General features: G+C 37.8%; 1 protein-coding gene across 3 annotated transcripts; it reads right to left on the reverse strand.

The window, feature by feature from the left end:
• Positions 1-105: 105 nt before the first annotated feature.
• On the reverse strand, positions 106-20,000 carry MCUR1 (mitochondrial calcium uniporter regulator 1). 3 transcript variants are annotated; one of them, XM_064506992.1, is made up of 9 exons: positions 19,871-20,000; positions 18,540-18,653; positions 16,885-16,988; positions 13,892-13,993; positions 12,644-12,685; positions 10,354-10,425; positions 6,818-6,871; positions 5,575-5,689; positions 106-4,216 (listed from the first exon to the last, which is right to left on the reverse strand). In XM_064506992.1, the coding sequence occupies exons 3-9, from the start codon at positions 16,918-16,920 to the stop codon at positions 4,161-4,163; spliced, it is 477 nt and encodes a 158-aa protein (XP_064363062.1). In that variant the 5' UTR covers positions 16,921-16,988; positions 18,540-18,653; positions 19,871-20,000; the 3' UTR covers positions 106-4,160. The 3 variants fall into 3 exon arrangements, with proteins under 3 accessions (XP_064363062.1, XP_064363061.1, XP_025968662.1); XM_064506991.1 differs by having other exon boundaries at positions 19,636-19,903; XM_026112877.2 differs by lacking the exon at positions 19,871-20,000 and adding an exon at positions 18,937-19,570.
• Positions 20,001-22,345: the final 2,345 nt, after the last annotated feature.

Consider the following 22,345-nt stretch of genomic DNA (forward strand, 5'->3'; position numbering starts at 1 on the left):
CTGCTCACACAGAAAGCTTTAGTCTTAAATAAAAAAAAAAACCCTAAAAATTCAACAGATATATAACTAAAAGATAATTAGAAAGAAACCACCACTGTCAAACTATGCAATAAAGAAATAATTTATTTCAGAATATAACTTGTTCCAATATATTAAAATATCAATAAGCATTTAAAAATTGTTTTACAATGTACTTATTCCTCGAAATATGGATGGGAGTTTTGTTCAATATCATATTGTCCATGGGAGTTTTTGTTCAATATTGTGTTGTCCTGCAGAGAGAATTTTGATCATAAAAAGGAAAAACAGAGAGAGAGAGAATCCACTCAGTCCCTGAAAACTCAGTGGGAGATGCAAAAGTAAGTCTTGCCCACATCTTGCAACCAGTAGTTAAAATGAACTAGTCACAGGAAGTCAGCTAACTTTGCCGATTGAAAAAACAGTTCTCCTGTGCCAGGTCTACAGATGGCAGCGAGAGTAAGAAGAAAAATCACTGTCATGATATCACTTAAGTGTTATGACTTGGAATTTCTAGAAGGTAAAAGTCTGCATTCTCCAAAGTCAATAGAAATGTTATTAATAACTGCAAGGAGCTAGGATTTCACAGTTTATGAAGAAATCAGTTAAGTGAATATTCAACTACCAGAATAAGGCTTATCAAAGAAGTACGGCTGTTAACATGCAAAACAGATTTGTGCGTAGAGAGATTGAAGCAGGTTTCTTACATACGTTAAAAATATGTTTCCATTTGTCAACTCATGGTTTTTAGTACAACTCCTACAGCATGCTGGGAAATAAATGATACAATCAAGACTTCCAATAGCGAGGGGGTTAAACAGCAAGCAATTTAACAATAATACTGAAACACTTAAAGTAAACAATTTAGCTAATACCTACTAGTGAAAAAGACCGCTCCCTTTCAGATTTTAACTAAAAACAGGCGAGAAAGCAAGACAGGCTAAAGTAGCTAAATTCAGTATACTCCTGCTAATATGCTACAACTGAATACAGTTTTGTAAGAACTCTAGACCTCTATTTATTCTCCAAAATACAAGAGAAGCTTTAGGATCAACTTGCAGCAAAAACAATGATGGTCAATCTCCCTCCCTAAAAGGAAATGCATCCTTAGAGAACCTCCTGTCTTTGCTAGCCTGTGGTCACTGAGAAACTGTCTAAACATGGAATTTCAGGAGGAATATTCACAAAATTAGTTTTAGCATAGGCAGACAATTACTCTTAGGTGCTCTCAGCAGAGGGATGAGCTCCTCTAGAAAGCAAATCAGAGCTAGAGCTCAGCTTTAGCTGCATCCTCACTCCCTGTACACTAGCTTAGGGACAGTCTGAGAAATCTGACTTTTCTAGATTAAATTTTGTTGTCTTTAATACCCTTCCCTCAACCGGCCAGGCAAGAAATGAACAGATACATTCTGAACCAAGAGGGAGCTACTACAGACTTTCACACCTGCAGTGGTTTTATGGGAAAACAGTCCATCTATTTTTCACTTACATCTTTTGAAAAAAGTCCTGCAAATATGAAGCCAATATCTGAAGTCAGGGAACTGAAAACTATTTCTGTAGAGTTAGAATTGCTACTTACACCAGACTAGAGACATAAACAGCATAATGCAGAAAAAAAGTCTTAAATGGGAAAAAATTGGGAAAGTGCTAACTTAAAACCTCCTGGTTATGTTATGAATTTAGTAATTATTTGACACTTTCGACTATTGCTTTTCAAGAGAAATTTAGCAGTATGTTCTATGTTTTTGTTTCTCACCTGTACCAAAGAACTAGTCTTTTGGGTTTAAATACCGTTTTGAAAGAATCAGATGTTCAGAAATACACACAGGGATTTTCTACCTTTTGGAATGCTAGTGCAAATAAATGTGGTGCACTGTATTACAAAGAGTACTAACTACTGATACTGACCTTTAAAAATCCGAAGAAGAAATCAGAGAAGATTTTGCATTCTATGTACGTAAGACATCAGTAAGAAGTACACTGCACTTTAAGACTTTTGGGGCTTGGAAATTACAGATTTGTTTAATTTATATTGTCCTTTTCCTGAATGACATATTAACTTTATTCCTTGTTTGGAGCAGTCACCAAAATTGATGTTTTTTGGACACTTTCCTACTTCCAGGACAATGCTGTTCTATATTCTTCCACTTCCTCCCTCTACCAGCCCCACAAAGAAATCTATTTGTATAACATCTATTTTTAGCAGAATGCACCCCACATTTAAAATCAGTTCTAAAGAATTATTATAGCAAGTATTTATCAGATGTTCACGCATACAGGCAAAGATATACTGATTACACAGACATATACAGAACCATCTGTCCCAAGAAGATGGGAACCGACACTGAGATCACTCCAAACATTAAATTAAAGCTTCTCTATTTGAAAAAAGTGTCAAGTACTGTAAGTCAATACAAAAAAATTTTTAAACTTAAACCCTTGATAATTCTGAATAGACAGATACATTCATTTTAGAGAGACTGTAAGGTTAGAAATGGTTATTTTGCAATAATAGTTTTCTTTATACTGCTCATTGAAAGTTCTTTCCTTTTTAGTGTTATAGTGGTTGTTCATCTACTAATTCTTAGTTAAAAGTAATCTTAGCAGTGATTTACCTTAAAAAGATTAAATTCAAAATACTTTTTAAAAAGTGGCATTTTATAATGAAAACTCAGTATGTTTTATAGAAACATCCAAAATTCTTTATTTCAGGCCAGTCTAGATTTGTTACAGGTATCCACCCCTTCCTCCTGACTTGCACATAATCGAAGATAGCACTCCCAACCATTAAAAAGTTTAATCGTTAATACAGTACAGTTGCAAAGTAGCCAAACAGCTTTACTTTGATTAAGCAAAGCCAGGATTGTGCTCTAACAACATTTATTACTACTGCATAGATTGCTCCCTTCGCCTACGAGCGGGCAAGAAGAGGAAATTTCCCTTAATTGAAGAAACACAGATGGTGGCTCTGTTATCAAAGCAGTCATTTCATCAGTGGAAGAGTGACAGATTTCTGGACACACTGGACATTTTCCTCCATTCCTGTAAGCTGCTTTAACCAGTTCATGGGCTTGTTCAGAACTAGATTAAGCATACCTGCAGGTCTCCATTACTGCTTTCATCTTTATAATCACTAATGAGGTTCCACATTTGAAGAACCAAAGAGAATTTCTTTTCCTTTATCTCTTTTTTTTTTAAATCAGAAGACTGTCAGTATAGCTGTTCCCTGATCTAAGACACTGCTTCATAACCACCAGTTAAAATCTCTTTCCTCTCTAGAAGCACCAGTTCCCTTCCATCAAGAAAGCAGCACCAGAGATACTTTGTATCATTTAACTGTAAAAATACAACACAACCAACGCACTGTACTGCGTTTCAAACGTCTCTTCTAATTATAGTGGTAAAGTTAACAATTAGCATATGGAATGAGTTTTAGATACTTATATCTACCAAAGGCAAGTTACCAAACACTCTACAAATATATTACAGACAAAACATAGCAGTAAGCACTGCTATCATTACACAGTACTCTTTCATGAAACATGATTGATTGGACGGTCATCTGGAAAACAAACAGATGACTGTAATGTTATAAAAACAGCAAAACAAATATTTGATCATAGTATATGAACAAGCGTTAGAAGGAGGGAAGTAAGCATGATTCAGTTAACACAAATCCTACTTACACAAGAATGCCTCCAAGCCACAAAAAGTATAGTTTCACTTTTACATTAAGAATCAAGATTCCATTCCAACACATGCAACTGACTCTGGCAAGCACATCTGAATAGACTCTGGAGCGTAATTCCAAGCAGATTCTTCTCTACATCCTGCAGCCCCATACAACTGGTATGAATGCCAGTCTCTACTGAAATGACACTTTGTAATAGCAAGCTGTACAGCAGTTCAGAGAGGAAGAAGTTAGCAGAAATGCATATATCATGCTTCAATCAGAGGTAAACTTCAAAATATGTAAGATATATGTACAATTTGTTTCTAGGCACGTCTTTGGTTACATTCTCAATATAGTCTGCTTTACAAAAAATAAATAAAACAGTAAAGACTTGGTTAAAGTCAGTGCAGAGACAAAACCTCCTTGGTTTTCAGAAAGCAAGACAGTACAAGTCCAAAATGATGCTGTATTACATCCATAAACGATAAAATCCCAGTGCTACAGTAAGGCATGTAAATACTGAACCTGAAAGAGAAAACAAAAATGGGGTGGAAAATGGGGACAATAAATCGTTCGCTCTTGGAACACTTCTTCAGAAAGCTACGTATGCATCTTGCTACAGTACTAAGGCAGTAAAAGCTACCCCTCGCCCACGTAAGAAAATAAGGTTTTAAATTCACAGAACAAAGGTTTTTGATTCACAGAGTAAGCAATTTGGGGGAGGGGACACAAAAATGACAAAGGAGAAAAGAAAAAAAGTGCAGGAAAACTGATCTGCAAAAACTATCAAAAGGCTGGGGAAAAAAAAATCCCATGGTTGCTTACCATTCCAAATAAGATCAATATGGCAAGTTATAGTAGTAGTGAGGAAATGAAGACAGAATTATTAAATCACGGTAAAATATTAAAAAACAGGTTAGTATGAACTGTCTTTTGCTGAAGCTTATCAGTTTGCAATTTCAAGATTTCTACTGAAACAAACCCAACTTTTGGTTTCTAGATATCCACGCAAAAGATTTTTTGCCATTGTTTTCAACAGGATCACTTCAAATACAATGCAAAACTTTTTTTTCAATTTCCATGCAGACTTAGTATGCTTTCTGAGGTGGGGTGGTAGGGAATGGAACTTTCTCTTATTTTAATACATTGCCTCTTATTTTCTAGTTATGGTTCTCTGTAAAGGATATCCCTGAACTAGCATATTGTGAATAGATGTGATTATACCTGTGACAAAACCCATTGTCAAAGGATGATGAAAATTCTAAATCAGAAGAATAATTTTCTACTGCAGACCTGCTCATTTAGTAGCACTGCATATTACTAGTCAGAGCTACAAAAAAAATGTCAAAATATTAAAGTTATCTGGAGCAATAATAGAGACATAATGTGTATAGTATTCTTTCATGCACATGCTTGAAGAATCAAAGTTTTTAAGAATGTGTGGTGCTGAACAGTCAGAAAAGCTGAAATGTTCCAGTTTGTAGATAGATCTCCACTGTGGAAATGCACCAGGCTGCTTTTATAAAAACTATATGTTTCAAACCCAGCTCAATGTACTTAATCAGATACCCTACTTTTAAGACAGGCACAGGAGAATTTTTTGACCCTTGTTGAGAGCCAGTAACGCTTTTAGACTTCTCATACATCCTATTATTACAACATAAAGTAGGGAAAAAGCATATAGACAAAGTTCACGCAAAATAAAGATGTGGATCATAGGAACCTTACTCTGGGTTAAGTACATGGATAATGCTACTAATGGCAATTGAGACTTTAAGTATATTTTGAATCAGGATTTTTATAAATATTCTATCAAGAATTACACAAACAAAATTTAAGTGTTTAACAGTTTCACCATCACATACTACTTTCAGATTTCTTACCTGCTAAGTACTTAATATTGTCCAGTTTGTGTGATTCTAGCATTGTCTTCAGACCTGCAACTTCTGTGTCTATTTTTCTGTCTGTTTGAGTTAGAGCTCGATCTTGCTGTGCGTGCTAAAAAACAAGGCAAAAAAAGTGACGTGATTGGAACAGTTTCCAGTTTATTTAGAAATTAAACCTATTCCTTCAAGCTGTATTTTTGGCTCCTCCTTAAATGTATGTTAATGAAGTACTTAATTTGCATTCAAAGCTAATGAGATCCTTCCTGGTTGATTATATCCAAGGAACTGGATAATTTGGTGAACTTGGCAAATTTATATGATTACTCCTTCCCTAGCACATCATCCAGAAAGTGGCAGAACTGGCTGCCTTCTTATCTCAATCTAGCAGCATAATCATTAACTTTAACATCGGTGGGCCGAATGACAGATTAAAGTCACTGCTCAATTATAATAGATTTCCTAATCAGCAATAACTAAGAGCCTCTTGTGACAGAAATATATTGGAACATGAAGATCTATGGGGCATTACAAATACTGAAAATTGCTCTTCTGATTTAAGAAGTATGTCTTTATCTTGTAATGAATTCTACCACAAAAATAGTAACAGATAGACAAATACCAAATCTGATTATGACAGAAGACAGGACTTCTGGAAAAAATGGGATGGAATTATTACTCAGAAAAGACTGAAAGATCAAAGATGTAAACTGAGAACAACAGCTGCTGTGTTGCTGATGTTTTCAGATCAGCACTACTGAAACACTGTGAATCAGTTAATGATTTACTGCTAGTCACCTTCCTACGAGTAATTCCTACGCTACAGAACTGAAACAGGAGGAAGACGAAGAACTTAACAAAAATTCCTGTATAAAGAAGCCAAATCAGTCTAGCGATTTGTTTCAGTCTCATAAAACATGGGGAAAAAAAATCAGTAATTTAAAAAACTAATGTAAAACTCTAATTCAATCTGGAGAAAATACCATATGCATGAAGTTTCAAAACAAAATGACCACTGAATAGCTTATGCATACCTGCAGGGATCTAAAAGTATATACAAAACTTTTTTCTTTTGTAGCACAGTTACCGATATGGAAATACATATGGAAATAAATGTATAAAATGTCATTGTACATTATTAAGTGCCTAAAGACATGAGCAATTTTAAAAAGAGTAACAGATCTATAATACGAGTACAAGAAGATTTGTTATATGATTTAATAATCAGTTCCCAAGTTCTTACCAATTCCACTATTTCTGTCCTCATTTCGAGTAGTTTTCTTTCATTAAGTGAATACTGGTGGAAAAAAAAAAAAAAGATTAAAAACATGATACTGTCTTAACTTTTTCACATACTTAAAAGTGTAGTTCTTTGGTTCCAAATTCTGTAGAATGCTGAATCTGGCCAACAAGACTGGTTTCCTGACAACTCTTAGAGAGAGTACTGTAGAATGACTGGTATGCTTTGGGAAAAGAGAATTTACAGACACATCTTTAACCACACCTCTGAGCTGTAAAGTGGAATAAATCCATCAGAGGCATCTACTACAATTGCATGTATTTATAAACAGCGGGGGGAAAAGTTGGCAGATGTACATTTCTGAAAAACAAAGACCTGTAATTCTAAACAATAACTCTGAAACAGTTAACTAACCCATTGAGCACACAAACACAATTTAAACATGTCAAGATCAAACTACCCCGTCTTCAGTAAGGGGAGTATAGTTTTAAAATATTAAATTTAGCTATGAGAGAAATGTTTAGCCAACATATCTGTTCACCATTTGAAACTTTGAAATGATGGTCAGAACAATACTTTCTAATGATGTTCCCTGTGTATCAATCAAATACACCAAGTCTGCATCTCGTGTTAAGCCATTCATCTGTGGAACAGCAGAAGTTGTGGCTTATTTATAAGTTAAGGTTATTTGGGTTCAAGGCAAGTTAAATCCAAATGAAATAAGAGGCAGGTTTAAGGCAGGTTATGTTTCTGACTCATGAGAAGGCATGATTTACCTTGACATCTGTAATGGCTCCTATCCCACTACTGGAGCAATTCAATTATTTGTAAGACAGCTGCTGAACTGCCAGTCTATAGTGCAGAGTATTAAGGTCATAAGGCACCCATCTCAGAATCCTCAGTTAAACAGCAATAACCTCATCTGTGGACATTCTCATTTGGAAAGTCACTTTATTTTTTTCCAGTCTGGAAGCTTATTCCACTTTAATATTAATCAACATAAATGCCTCAGCATTGAAAAACCCTCCTTAGAGACTTCTCATTGATCTAAAGATCAAGCTGAGAGACAGCAGAAGGCTACAAATGTGGAAAATGTTACATTATAAAGCCAAATAACAGCATGTCTACAACTAATGAAACACCAGTACCTATATTCTCCAGAATGAAGAAACGGACAAAGAAGAAATTCAGACATTTTACATAAATAGACATTTTTGAAAGTGATATAATGTCAAGAGAATCTAATTTAAAAATTATGTCTGAGGTGAAGACTCACATCAGAACGGGACCTTGTTTAATATATTAATAAACTGATCACTATCAGAGTAAGCATTACATTTAAAACAATTTAATGGATTGAAGTAGTTAATCAGTTATCTTAAATAGATACTGTTAGCCAAAAATAATGTTTCTGAATAATTTCCATTCTACAAGCTTCTATTTGATGTTTAGACTTGTTGAACTTCTGCTTTGTATCTAGAATTCTCTAGGTCTGACCCAAGGATTTTAACGTGAGCTTTAAGAGAATGAAAAACACTTTCTTGCTGCAAGGCATCAACACACATATGTAATAACACTAATATGTAAAAAGGTGGAAAGGCAAGGTTGAAAAAAGCCTTAAGCTCAACAGGGAGATGTCCCCTACAGTCCACGTGTTTTTCATAGGGCAGAGAAAATTCACCATTGTCAGATGCATCTTGATATTTTTAATAGCAAACTTAGAGGCACTGCAACACATGAAGACATGAATACATATGGAATTTTGTACTGTACTTAGAGTTTTCAGTCACATCTGTATCACTGCAGATCACCATTGCATGCACAGACGCAAATTAAGCAATGAAGGATTCTCTAGGAAACGAAGAAGTATGAACCAATGAAAAGATAAAACATGTATAGTTTAAAACATTTAAAATCACCCACTTCAGTCTTGAACAATTAAGATATTCTCCTTTGGTACTTATTCCAAGCAGTACTGAAGAATAAGAACATTTTACTTAGTGCTTCAAGTTAAGTTAATTTAAACTTAGGACATTTCTCTTCCGAACAGCATTTTAGTAAGAGATACACAGTGGGCCATCAATTATCCTGAGTTTTATTCTTGGAAAGCCACAAATTCAGTCATAAGTCTCATTTATGTCCAAGTAAATATGATAGCAATGCTCTGTCTACTACACAAAATGCTAGGTTAGGTCTCCCCCCCCCAACTCAACATGCACACTACAATCGGCTCCCCATTCATCTTCACTTTTCCTGTTCATGCATGGCAAAGCTGGCAACTGAAGTGGGGAAAAAAAGGAAAAAAAAGAATAATTTTGACTTAAACTATAGTTGTATGGCACACTACAAAGTAGGTCAACTTTTTTCAGAGCGAAGACTGACATGCACAAAGTTTGCTCTCCCTGGGAGGCAGTCAATATAACGTAATGCTCCGAGCAATGGCCTGAGTCCAGATTCCAGGATTCTACATAAATACACAAAAAAGTGCCCCCTAATTTATCACCTGTAAAATGGGTTTAAAAAGGGTTTGCAAGCCCAGGATATTGCAATGCTTATGATATACACAGTTAATACATTTCATGTGAAGGGTTTTTCTGTTTGTTTTTTAATGTTTGCATACAATATTAACCTTTAAAAATGATTTTTACCTGCTCAAAATGTACTTATTCAAGCATCTACCATAGGTAATGGTGTTAGACATTATACCAAACCACTGACACAGCTGTTACCTCAACTAATCATTGTGAATAACTTTCAGGGACACGCGCAAAAGAGAGATGAATTGTACTTGCACAGTCCTTATTGCCTAGATTTGAGATAAATATTACTTCTTCATTATGCACCTGTGAAAAGTGATTGAACAGGAAATAAAATCCACAGAAAAGTGTTATTAAAATGCTCTACGATTTAGATAATGCAATTTTCTTTGAGAACCTAGAAACTATTCAAGAAAGATCTATGGGAATAGAGTGCTGTATATAATGCAAAAACCTGTATATCTTCTAATTCCTCTTCTACATTATTCTAATATAAGATCCCATCAAGTCAGTTCTACCAGGTATTTCAAAGTTAAAAACTATCTGAATCAATACCAATTACAATAAAATCAATTACAATTATTTTCACAATAGGATTACTTTACAAACTAGCTATGCTGCAATTCTCTTGCTATGGGGAAATGAAGTATCTTCAATGGTGGTAGTTTAATGAAATGTTTAAACTTCATTCAGTATGAAAAACAAAGATATACTAATAATACAAAAAGACTTCAGGCAACTAGTCAGCATTTTTAAACATAAAAATCTAATATATTGAACTGTACCTCATAAATCCCAGCGTTAAAACAATATCAAAATATGCAGACATGCTAAAAACAAACATGCAACTTTATACTACAGCAGCATATGGATAAGCAACTTGGATTGACATCAACTTGAAGATGAACGATACTAGAGATTAATAAGAAAATGATGCTCTTACCCAAATTTGAAGATTACTCAACGTTTAGATGTTTCTAGAAAAACGCCACCAAAACTTACCAGTTCTTTTACTCTGCTCTTCTCTAGGTTGAGGTTTAACTTGTTATCTGCACGAACTTTGGTAATTTCATCCTAGTGGAAAAAACTGATAAATCAGCAAGCAAAAATTTCTCTCTATTCTCTCTAAGCAAATACATGAGACAAATAATTGTGCCTTTCATTACATATCTCAGGAATCAAGCTTCCCTCTAATTAAGGTGCATCTTCTTCCAAAGCATAAGTATTCCTATCCTTCCCCCAGGGAAATACTCATGTTCCACAGGATGAAAGGGATCTCAGAATCGAAAACTAACAATTGCTTTTAAAATCAGAACACTGAGAACAGAAGTTAAATTGACAGCACATCCTTCCATAGATGCTAGGAATACTTCATATATCCCATGACTTGCACAGATTTCTAGAAATCTATGCCTACCTACACATGTAAGTTGTACTTCGTGAAGCAATCTTGATGCTCAGAATAACTTCAAATAGCAGTTTCTAAACTTTCCAGTTAAGAAAATATCTGTTTATAAGGACCACATTTAGGGCTTTTAGAAAAATCTACAGACATCATATAACTTAGGAAATTTTTATTATATTTTTAAAAATCAATATGTATTTTTAAGATACCATAGAGCTTTTTATTCATGTTTTACTTTATGAATAGCTGTAAGTGATTCTTGCTTTTTTCAGTGACAGCTGCCATTTTAACGCAACCTCCCGGTAGGAATTCCAGGCAGCTGACAGTTTGTCATAAGGCAAACTGCTCATCAGATGAATGTGTGGGAGAAGAAAAAGATTGGTAAGTGTTCCAGGAAATTCTACTATTAAAAACAAGCAAGCATCTCTCAAGTAGGCCAATGTTAGCTAGTTCACTAAGTTATTATCAAAAATAATTACATTCAAGGAATTTCTATTTTAGCATTTTTGAACTTAATGATTTTACAATTAGATGTCATTACAACACTTGATATGTTACAATTTAGTGAAATTACGAAATCTGAAATAATTTTTTAAACAAACGCACAACATTATGTCATACCTGTTCTTTCTTCTAAAAGACAGAATGACTAAATGCAGTTACCACAAGGACAAATCACTTTATATTTACTGTTAAAAGTAAAATTTAAAGACATCTAGCTTTTATATAAAGATGACTCAAATTTCTGGATGTTCTACCAGTGGATTTCTCTAGCTCCAATCAAATGCAACTAAAACAATAAAATAAGTTATAATCTAAAAATCAGATGTCTAACGTTTTAAAACTGTATTCAAAAAGCACAAATACATTAAGCAATTTATAACACAATGTAAAATACATGATCAGCCCTGAGAAATCTACATTCTCCTTTCAGAGACAACACCACAATGAAAAATTCAAGATAATAAGAAAGAAATGGCAAGGAGGAAGCTAGGCTGAACTTGATCACATTGTCAGTTAGCTGGACAAATCCATATTTTGATAAATTCATGGAAAATCCTAGTGTAGGAAAGATGTTCCATCCTTCTAGGTGAGAGTGACATGGTAAACAGCTGTTCTCAAGTAAGAGGTCTATATTCCCTAGAGACAGTTGATGATATTTCCCAGTTTCCAATCTTAATCAGCTGCTTTTGCAAGAATTTTTCTTTCTGTGCAAAGGCTGCTTATGACTATACACCCATTGAAAGAATAGGTTTTGAGACAATGTTGTTTCTCATGGCAGAAAGGTCTATTTGAAATATTATTTAGGAGAGGCAAACCATAAAGACCAGAAACAAAACACCAGATATTAAACCTAATAAGAACCTGTACACAATACAGTAAGTTACCTGCAAGGAGTCTGTTTTCTTTCTAAGGTCATTTGCTCCCAAAAAATGGGACCAAACTTCTTTAAGAAGCCATTTAAAAGCTGCTTTAAATTCTTGGAGAGCTAAATCTTCAGAAAAGAATACCATAACCAATTAGTAAGTGCCATAATTTTGAAAATACCTTGCATTTTTACATTAATAAGCAGCCCTAAATGCAGAACTTCACTCAGCCTTAACTATGACAGGGCAACCAACCACCTTCTGAATCTAAATTAACAACATGCAAGACAAGACATCTTCAGTTGAAATTTCTTCACTGTTTGTAGAGCTTACAGTGCTCTTGCACCATTAAGTATGCATCAAATTGTCTTTGCTGCAGTCCCTAGTGTATCATCACTTGCAATTCCAGTATCCTATATACCACAATAACCAAGCACAACTCTTAAAATCTTAAAGTAACAATCTTTTAAAGCAAACTAGATAGATGTTAATTCTTAACCATATTAGCACAGTATCTTACCATGACTTGCTTCTTTATCTGCAGGAGTTCAAGTTTTATTTTCTGGGAGGATGGAAAAAAAGTACACTTTGATATTGTATATAAAAAAAATACATGGTCTAAAAATTCTACTACTAAGTCTTCCCTTAGTAATAAGTGGATTATCTACATGGTTTCATTTAATTATGAATGAACTAAAAACCTATCCTCTATAAAGATCCCTTTAACCCACCTTCTTTTGTTTATGTTCATCTAACTACATGTATAAATTTATGAAATAAAGTCATTGAAAAAGGTAACCTTTTACTTAAAAAAAAAAAAACAAAAACCAAAAACATGCAAAAAAACCCCCAAACAACCTCCAAGGACAGAGAATCCACAGCCTTCCTGAGCAACCTGTTCCAGTATTTGACCACCGTTACGTTAAGAAAGGGTTTTCTTATGTTTAAATGGAATTTCTTGTAACTCAACTTGCACCCATTGCCTCTTGTCTTTTCCCTGGGCACCCCTGAGAAGAGTCTGGCTCCATCTTCTTTAATCCCCCCCATCAGGTATCTGTCTAAATAGATAAGAACCCCCTGAGCCTTCTCTTCTCCAAGCTAAACAGTCCCAGCTCTCTTAGCCTCTCCTTGTATCACAGATAGTCCAAGCTCTTAATCATCTTCACGGCCATTCACTGAACCCACTCCACTATGTCCCTGTCTCTCCTGTACTGAGGAGCTGAGCACTGGACTCAGCACTCCCAGTGGGTCTCACCAGGGCTGAGCAGAGGGGAAGGATCACCTCCCTCCACCTGCTGGCAAGGCTCTGCCTTAATGCAGCCCCAGAGGCCATTGGCTGCTTTTGCTGCAAGGGCCTGTTGCTGCCTCCTGGTCAGCTCGGTGTCCCCCAGGGCCTTCCCTGCCAAGCTGCTCTGCAGCCGGTCGGCCCCAGCAGGTGCTGGTGCAGGGGGCTGTTCCTCCCCAGGGGCAGGGCTTGGCCTTTCCCTGGGTTGAACTTCAGGAGGTTCCTCTCTGCCCCTTTCTCCAGCCTGTCAAGGTCCCTGTGAATGGCAGCACAGCCCTCTGGTGTGTCAGTCGCTCCTGCCAGTTTTGTATCCTCTGCAAACTTGCTGAGAGTGCACTCTGCCCCACTGTCAATGTTATTAACGGACAGGTTAAACACTACTGGACCCAGTATCCACCCCTGGGGTAACAAGATACTTTTTCACACCTTAGAAAAAAATAAAACAAGTGCTAGACTAGCACTTTCCAGAATACTGATTTTTACCTCATTTTCTGAACGTAGTGCTGAAAATTCACTTTTTTCCAGAATAATCATATCCTTTTTCACACCACCAATATGAGACATTATTTGTTGAAGAGCAATCTCCTTTAAAGGAAGAACAAAAAACTCAGGTCATATTGTAACTACAATGCTTTTTCTCATTTGTGTGTACAAATATGATTGGCTATTTTAATGCCCTGACAGTTTTAATCCAACAATTTTTAGATTGATTATCTTAGTTTCAGAAGACAAGATATATTATGACAAAGTGACCAAATAAGCAAGTTAGGCTCAAAGTTAGTAATGTTTGACAAAATTAGCAGTACTAACACAGTAGAACGGCTCAATTAATGGAAGGAACTGTTTCCTCGGGTAAGTATTCAAATTCTTAAGCTAGCTGAGGCATCAGGAACAGATGAGATGTCCCTGGGCTAAATGAGGAAAGCTGGCTTTCAGGCCAAGATTCCCCAGTGCAAATGCACTCTTTTGTAATTACCCCCTTTCTCACCTCGCCCTGCCAGGAGAGGGGGCTCACTGCTTCTTTATTTAGCTAAGCAGCATAATGTGCCATACTCACACTTTTAATTGCTTTTCTCAGTCTGTTACAATAAGCTGACAGAAGACAAACAAGTAGCCTTTGCAACTTTCAAGGACGCAAAGGTCTGTAGATATTCTTCTGGATCATACACCATTCACATACAAACAGCAACACCCTTCTCTTAACACCTCCCTCTAACAAAGAGCATCTTGCTTGAGATTCTTGACGAGTAACACTACAAACCTGACATGGCACTCTAACTTCACTTTTGTCAGGAAATGCTATGCTAACTTACAAATGTTATAATTTTTTGAGACATTTGGAGATGTCTCACCAGGCTATCTGACCACAACACTGGAGGAAAAAAAAAAAAAAAACAAGTAAGCATAGTAGACAGTACAGAAAGTCTACAGAAGAGAAATGTCCATGACAGTACTTTTTGTTCCCTGATGTTTCCAGCCTACTTTTCATCTTCCTCATCTTCATGGACCTCAGTAAGGCAGAGAACAATCTCTTCTATATTCTTTCTCTTCCTCAACTCTACCAATGTACATACATATTCTTCTAAGGCTTTATCTAACCCATGTAACACTTCATCTTTTGCATCCTCAACTAAGGCCTAACAGTAACAGCTACATCCACAAAGAGTGATGTGAAATTTAGATACTTAAAAAGAAAAAACACCCCACCACATAACCCCTTTTCCACTCTTCACCATCTGCTTGCATAAGCCCTTATGTATTCAAAGGCTGTGACAAACTATGGGTTTACCATGTTGCTTGGAATTCATACACACCTCCTGATCTGCTTCTGTTTTGCCAGAGCTGCATGGCTTAGTATACCATACAAACCTGCACTCATTTGAATCTTAATGGCAGAAAGTCACTTGAGGGCCTGATCTGGCAGAGTCTCAGAGAATGTCTACCACCAGCAACAACACTTAATTCAGCACAAAACACAGGGAAAATGACTACTTTCATTCAAAAAAGGCTGGGCAGAGAAAGAAGTAGAGATGCAATGACTGCTTATTGTAAAATACAACCAACCGCAGGATAAGTGGTCCCTTTTAAAATTACATTCTTTGATGGACTGTGGAACAAATTTGACACAGAAGGAAGCACTCCTGTTTCTGCTTCGCATGGAGTCTAAGAGCTACGAAGCATGGGCTGAAGCCTCCTTAGATGGAAGGTGTAATGAGAAGCCCGACTGCCAAGACTATTGTGTAATGAAGGCAGATGCTGCTTTTCCTCATGTTTTAAGAGAGGGGCCCAGCTACCAAGAAATGAGTGAAAAGCCTATGTTCAGAAGGTGACTTGGGACTGTGAATCACAGACTCATACAACAGCCCTAGAGGTGGTACTTCAGCTATCTTTCTTGTCAGCATTGTCTGTTTGACTACTTAGGTATCAGAGAATTCAAGCATATTAGATATTGTAAATCCCATTCCAAGATACTCAAGTTCCACATGAGGTGAATTGTCTCTTACTCTGAACTTCAGTTTAATTTCTGGAGCCAGCTGCCTAAAAGCTCGACACGGCAACATTCAACGCTGTCACGTCCAATTCCTTATTTGGATCTACCTTTGTACAATCTGACAAAGGTCCACCAAAAATCAAAGTCAATATTAGAACAAGAGGTCTTACTTCCAGACACAATTTTTCATTAAAATAATCATTCCCTCACAAACCAAAGCTAACAATTAAATTCAGGTCTGCACAATTTCCTGGCAGTCAGGTGGGATCTCTGTTTATGCCCAGCATTATCAGTCTATTTCCAGCCAACTTTTCTTCACTTCCTCCCACCCCGATGTAGGTACTGGGTAGGTGTAGAGTGTACCATGAACAACATATGCATCAAGGGAAACAGCGACAGATCTAAGTCTTAGCATCCAAAATATATATGCTCCTGGAAGTTACCAATGTAGACAACTACACCAAGCATGTCTTAAAAGCATCCTACAAGAAAAAGCATTCAACTCAATTCTAATACAATATGAATGTAATGATGACAAAAAGAGATAAATAAAAAAGGACCAAATAACAGGATGGAAAATCAGAGAGTAAATCTACTTCCTTATCACCAATCTACAAAAGAATATGTACAGGAGCTATAACTATTCATATCCATGCATTGAGTACTACCTCATACTTCTGTCTAAAAGTCTTGTTACCAATTCTATTTTAAATTACAGCAAAACTGAAAATAAAAAAAACCGTCTGTAGTTTGTGTACCAACTCACAATAGCTACATTTCAAGATCCACCACAACATTTCCTTATGTATTTGATAAATTCAAGACAAAACTCATTAGCTAGGAGATACACAGGGATGCTTGTTTTTCACCTTCAGATTTTTGAAATATAGTGTCTGATGGTAATAAATAAAATACCAAGATATGTTTCATTAGCAGGAATACTAGGTTTTGATTAGTTTTAAATCCACCACCTTCTTGAGCTAACCTGTTGTACTTTGGTGACCATGTCCTTGTAAATCATATCCAGGTTGGTGTTCACAATTTTCACTAAGGCAGAAACAATGACCTCCGACTGCCGAGTAGTGAACCCTAAGCAAAACAAAATGCAGCAATATTTAGAAAAACCTAAACCTGGACAGTTTACAGAGATACCTCTTGCTAATACTCATCACTAGGTTAAAAAACCATCATTTATGACAGACAATAAAATATACTCCTCTCTATCCAGCACTAATAAAAAAAACCTCAAAACCAGTCAGTACATCCAAGTACCTCCATCCAAAATTTTGTCTGTGACATAGTATAGCTGCTTCTATATATGGCAATATCACAGCACCAGCAAGACAACATGGTGGAAATTATTTTTCTAGAAGTATTATGGAATTTTGTCTCTTACATGTAGTTATTTCTATAAGCAGGAATTCTGACCTTTAAGAGCAGAAACTTACCTTCAGTATACTATAAATAGTACCACAGAAAACATGCAAACCCCAACAATTCAAAACAGAGCTAACTGCTCTGGTTTTAGGCCTACCAGCCTCTGAGTCCCTATAAAACCTTTTAAGTCCTTTTAAACTGGATACATTATGAACTAATATAATAATGTTACCATGTAAACAAGCACAGCGTTCAAGTAACCAAGGGTAAAACACAGTCCCCAGAAATATTATCACCTTTTTTTTTTTTTAAATGTAGGAGAAAGCATAAAAAAGTCATGAACAGGTTTTAACTGTTACAAAGACTGTTGCAAAAGCACAACTGTTTCAAATTAACTAGCAGTTAAGAGTTAGAAAGCACATATGGGGTCTGAGAGTGAGTCAGTTCCAACAGCTGAGCTGATCTAATAGCTGCCACCACTAAGGGGAAGAGATGATGCTCCTCTCTCTCATCTCACCCCTTCTCCTGCTGCTTTGTATGTGTGCTGGTGCTCATGGAACTGCTCTGTGAACTCATTAAGCTAACTTCTCAGAATACTAGTCAAGCAAGAAGATTTGGATAGTTTCATGAGAACTAGGTTAGCACAAGGAAAGAGATGAAATCACATGGCTGGAGAAAGGAACTGGGACCCCTCCTTTTCAAGGATGGTGAGTTGTTAGAAACCAACTCAGCTGTATATACCTTCAGTCTGAGTCTGACCTCAATAACATTAACATGATCCAAAATAATGTTTCCTTATTTATGTTTTGGCATAAGAAATGCTGCATTTTATATAGTATTCTACATTCTATCCCAAGAGCTGTATTTTTATATAATAATAATCTATAGTCAAACCTGTCATAACACATCATCACATTTTCAAGGTGCTATCTACTAAATATGTAGTAATTCAATTAATACATCTTGAAGTGTTGCCTTGAAATCTTTCTTTACTCTCAAATTTTAAAATTGAATTTTTCTTTAGTATTTTTAATTAGCAATAGGATAATAAATGATTCCAATCAACATTATATAAAGTTTATAGTATCCTTTTGAAAGAAGAAAAAAATCTGCATATTCTTACCTAGTATTTATAGAAACCATTTTGTAAAACTGAAGTTATAACATTAGGTGTCAAGGAGAAGTAATTAATCAAATTTCATAAACTGAAATACCACTAATGAAGTTACATCAAAAATAGTTACACATTTCTAGCAAATTTACCATTTTCTTCCAAAAGGCACACCAGTGCATGAGTGTCAAAAAAAAGCTTCCTATTTCCTAATAAGGAAAAATTCCCCTTGCTTTGTAGAGATGATGGTGCAGAGATGCTCACATCTGTAAAGATAAACAAAATATAAACCTATTTTTATGAAAGAAAACTAAATCAATGTAACTGTTTCCCAGGAGTTTCCTTACTACTCCAAATAACTAAGAAATTCATTTCTTTCATTTCTCACTAAATATTATAATGTACATTCAGATTATCACAACAGCTTTCTTGAAACTAAAGGTTTCTGAGTGCCAAGTGCTAGGGACAAGAGCTTGAAAATAGAATACAATGCTACTGCTGCAGTTCTAATATATTTGTCAGGAATATCACATCCTGGAAGAACCTCACCACATGTCAGGGTCTTAATGTTGTCCCTTTAATGTATTAGCATCATCAGTGGTGGGCACTTCATAGGTCGGAAGACTGAACCCACAGCCTCTTTCCATTCTTTATTAAAGTGAGTCAGTCTTCACTGGTTGCTGCTTAGACAGAAAGTAGCCATCTGCATTTGGGTGTTCACTGTTTTACAGAAAATACATTTAACATTTACATGCAAAACTAAGACAGCACAGTTCCAACTCAGACATTTTGGGAAGCTGTTTTTGGTTTGGATGGACCTGGAAAGATGAACTGTTATTGAAAGAATTACAAACATGTTCCTCAAATACCAGCATTACAGAAACGGTGCATTCAGGGAAACAACGCCAGCACACGAACTAATCGACAGAAAAGATAAAAGATGGAACATGATATAAGTTATCAGGAGGCAGAACTTTGTGTCCTAAGTATCTTATATTCTAAAGCTCTTAGACACAAAACACAGCTGTGTTTTATCTGTCCTCCTTAAAGATCACTAAAACATAACCAGTTTTTTGGGGGGGAAGGGGGGGACGGAGGGGAGGGAGAAGGGGAACTATCCTAAAAACGACCCCTACAGCCAGTTGTAAAAGCTGCTGAGGGCAGAGGTGCTCTCTCGCCAGCCCCCGGTCTCCGAGACGCGCTCCCCAGGCTGCTGCCCACCCCGGTCCCCGCCGCTCCGGCTCTCACCGCGCTCGCCGTGCGGCCCGCCCTGCCCGCCGCCAGCCCCGGCCGCGCCGCCGCGCCCCCCCCACCGCGCGCTGCCGCCAACGGCCGTAACGGCCGCACGCTGCCAGTCGCCGAGGCAGCGGCGCGCGGGGGAGGGGGGCGCGCAGTGGTCACATGAGGCGGCGGGGGGCGGGCGGGCGCCGTCCGCCCCGCGCGGCCCCCGCAGCAGCAGCAGCGCCCGCCTCCCGCCGCTCACGGCCGTGGCCGCAGCGGCCTGGCCCCTCGCCATGGCCGCGCCTCCCGGTTCCGACGACGGAAGGAGGCGGGAGGGCAAGGAAAACCGCCGTCGTTACGGGGATGCCATCGCTGAGCACGCGCCGCCCCGCCGTCTCGCTTCCGCCTCCGGCGCGCACGGCACGTGGGAAAACACTCGGGTGACACCAGCGTGACGTCGGCGCCCGCCGGCCTGCGTCGGGCGCGAGCGGCGGCGACGGTTGGTCCTGTGGCTCGCGCGCAGCCGCGGCGAGAAGAGCCGCGCGGGCGGGCCGGGGAGTAGCTTGCGGGGCGGCGACGGAGGGGGTTGGTTACCACGGGGACCTGTCACTTATTTCAGGGGAAAGAGTCGATTTGGAAGAGGAAACGGCCGCCCTTCTTTGCGGGACTTGCAGCGCAGTCGGGCACAGCCGGGCGAGGCTGCCACCCGTGACCGCCACCCGTGCCCGGCCTTTCTGCCAGGGTGGCCAGCGTGCGCAGCCAGTCGACAGGCACTTTCTTAGTTGCCCTTTTTTCCTTATTTCCATTTTGCTGATGGTCTCCAGCAAGCAGAAAAATGCCCTCGCTCTATTTATCACTGGAAAAGCGCCCAGAACTCCTGTTCTTGTCCTATTCCCCCACCATATTGCCATGACCATATAACACGTGTGGGCCTAGTTCACCCCAGTGTAACTGTGAGTCAGAGAAGTGTGACTGCAGTGCTTTGAAAGGGTGTGATCGGCCATCTCCTTTTCAAGCACAAAACTGCATTTGAATCATATTTTTCTTGCATGGTTCTGGATGAGGATAGGCGTTTAATAAAGAAAAGTCCGTTTCAGCCAAACCTTTCAATCCATGGGGAGGCTGAAACAGATTTAGGATTTTAAAGATAATAACCAAGAAATCTGCAGAATCGGACAACTCAATAGATCTAAGAATCTGGGGCCTTTGTTGTTAAGCAGTTGCTATAAGTGTGATAATGGATAAAGTCTGCTATGCTTTCAGGTTTTGCTGAAAATATGGATGTACTTCCATTTTAAAAACAAATATTTAATATTTGCAGAGAATTCATATAAGAAGAAATCTTTTCAATACGGTTTCATTTCCTACAGGCAGCACTTATTTCGAAGCAAGTTTATTTTTTCTGTTGCGCTTTCACAAAAAGGCATGCAACACCTTTTCTGCTTCTTACCAGAATCAGTAATTACAGTAAATCAATATGAAGATGAGGTCATTAAGATGGGTCTATCTAACTGCAAAGATAAGCTTTCATGGACAAGCAACTTGCCTCTCAGCTGAACCTCTAGACACACTGAGCAATACCATCCTCTGTCCCTCTTATCTTTCTCACTAACAGTAGGGACCACAGGATATTTTCTTCTGATGGAATAAAGATGTGCGTGCATATACTTTCTAAGATCAAATACGAAGTTTTCCTTGCAAATTCACTGCTTAGTAATAAGCATATGCCCGTAACACTGCCACAACAGCACAGCTTGTCGTTGTAGCTGAGACAACGTGTGTATGGAAAGCCAGGGTCTGTAGCAGGATCTAACCAGTGACACCCTGCAGTTGGTGTGTTGCTACAGGAGAACAATAGAAATCATCACCCTTGAAATTATTACAAAATAAACTACAAATGTTACTTTAGTATTGCAAAAAGGTACTATTACATTAACACACTAATCTTACCTGAATAGCCATTTCTGTATGAGTAAAGACAAATTTTGGCTTCACTTGCACTTTACAAGTTCAGGGTCATCAGTGGGCTCACCCAGACAGCGATGTTTGTTTTGGTTATAAGTGAAAATAAAAACTTGCCTAATGTGTGCTAAACCCACTTGGATGATGTATGAACATGGAGTAATTCCTGACTGGTGAATCTTCCAACAGTCATCTTTTCATCATGAATGATTCAGAAATTGGTGCATTATATTTTCTTTGATACTTATTCTTCAAAGATCTCTATCAAAACCGTACACTTCCTACTGCAATTAAAAGGCAAAATTGTGGCTACTGAAGTATCTCCTTTTATATCATCTGCCAGTTTGCATTTTGCAGTTGATTTCAGCACTCGGATATGTTGGCAGAAAATGTAAGCAAGAGCTGCTATACAGATGGAGACTGCAGCTGCAACAGAGTCGGCCCATTCAGAATCAAATACGCAAGCACCTGCTGTCTATCACAGCAGTGTCCGTTTTCATCTTCTCTAAGGAAAGCACCATCTCATCTAAGGAAAGCTGCTGCTGCTGCTGTGCTGCTTGCACTTGCCTCTAGCTGCTTACACTTACCTCTAGCTTTGGAAACTGCCTGGTGCAAATGACTTCGTGCCAGAGATCAACTTTTTCATTTTTTCCATTTCCGAAGTAATCTTCCAGATCCCCTCTTTTGACATTCTCTGTGTTGGAGATTGGTGTATAATAATTAGCAATTAGATTCACTGAGCTCTGGAGGCTGTTCGAGAGTCTGCAGTAGCTTC

The sequence above is a fragment of the Dromaius novaehollandiae genome, chromosome 2, assembly GCF_036370855.1.
Source record: "Dromaius novaehollandiae isolate bDroNov1 chromosome 2, bDroNov1.hap1, whole genome shotgun sequence".
Taxonomy (NCBI): Eukaryota; Metazoa; Chordata; class Aves; order Casuariiformes; family Dromaiidae; genus Dromaius; species Dromaius novaehollandiae.

Excerpts from the sequence above, each read along its gene's own strand:
- MCUR1 (XM_064506991.1), bottom strand. The coding sequence starts at position 19,903 with ATGGCGAGGGGCCAGGCCGCTGCGGCCACGGCCGTGAGCGGCGGGAGG. Across the intron at positions 10,426-12,643 it reads AGATAAAGAAGCAAGTCATG|GATGAAATTACCAAAGTTCG; the intron begins GTAAGATACTGT and ends TTTTTCCACTAG. Across the intron at positions 6,872-10,353 it reads AGAGCAGAGTAAAAGAACTG|TATTCACTTAATGAAAGAAA; the intron begins GTAAGTTTTGGT and ends TTTTTCCACCAG.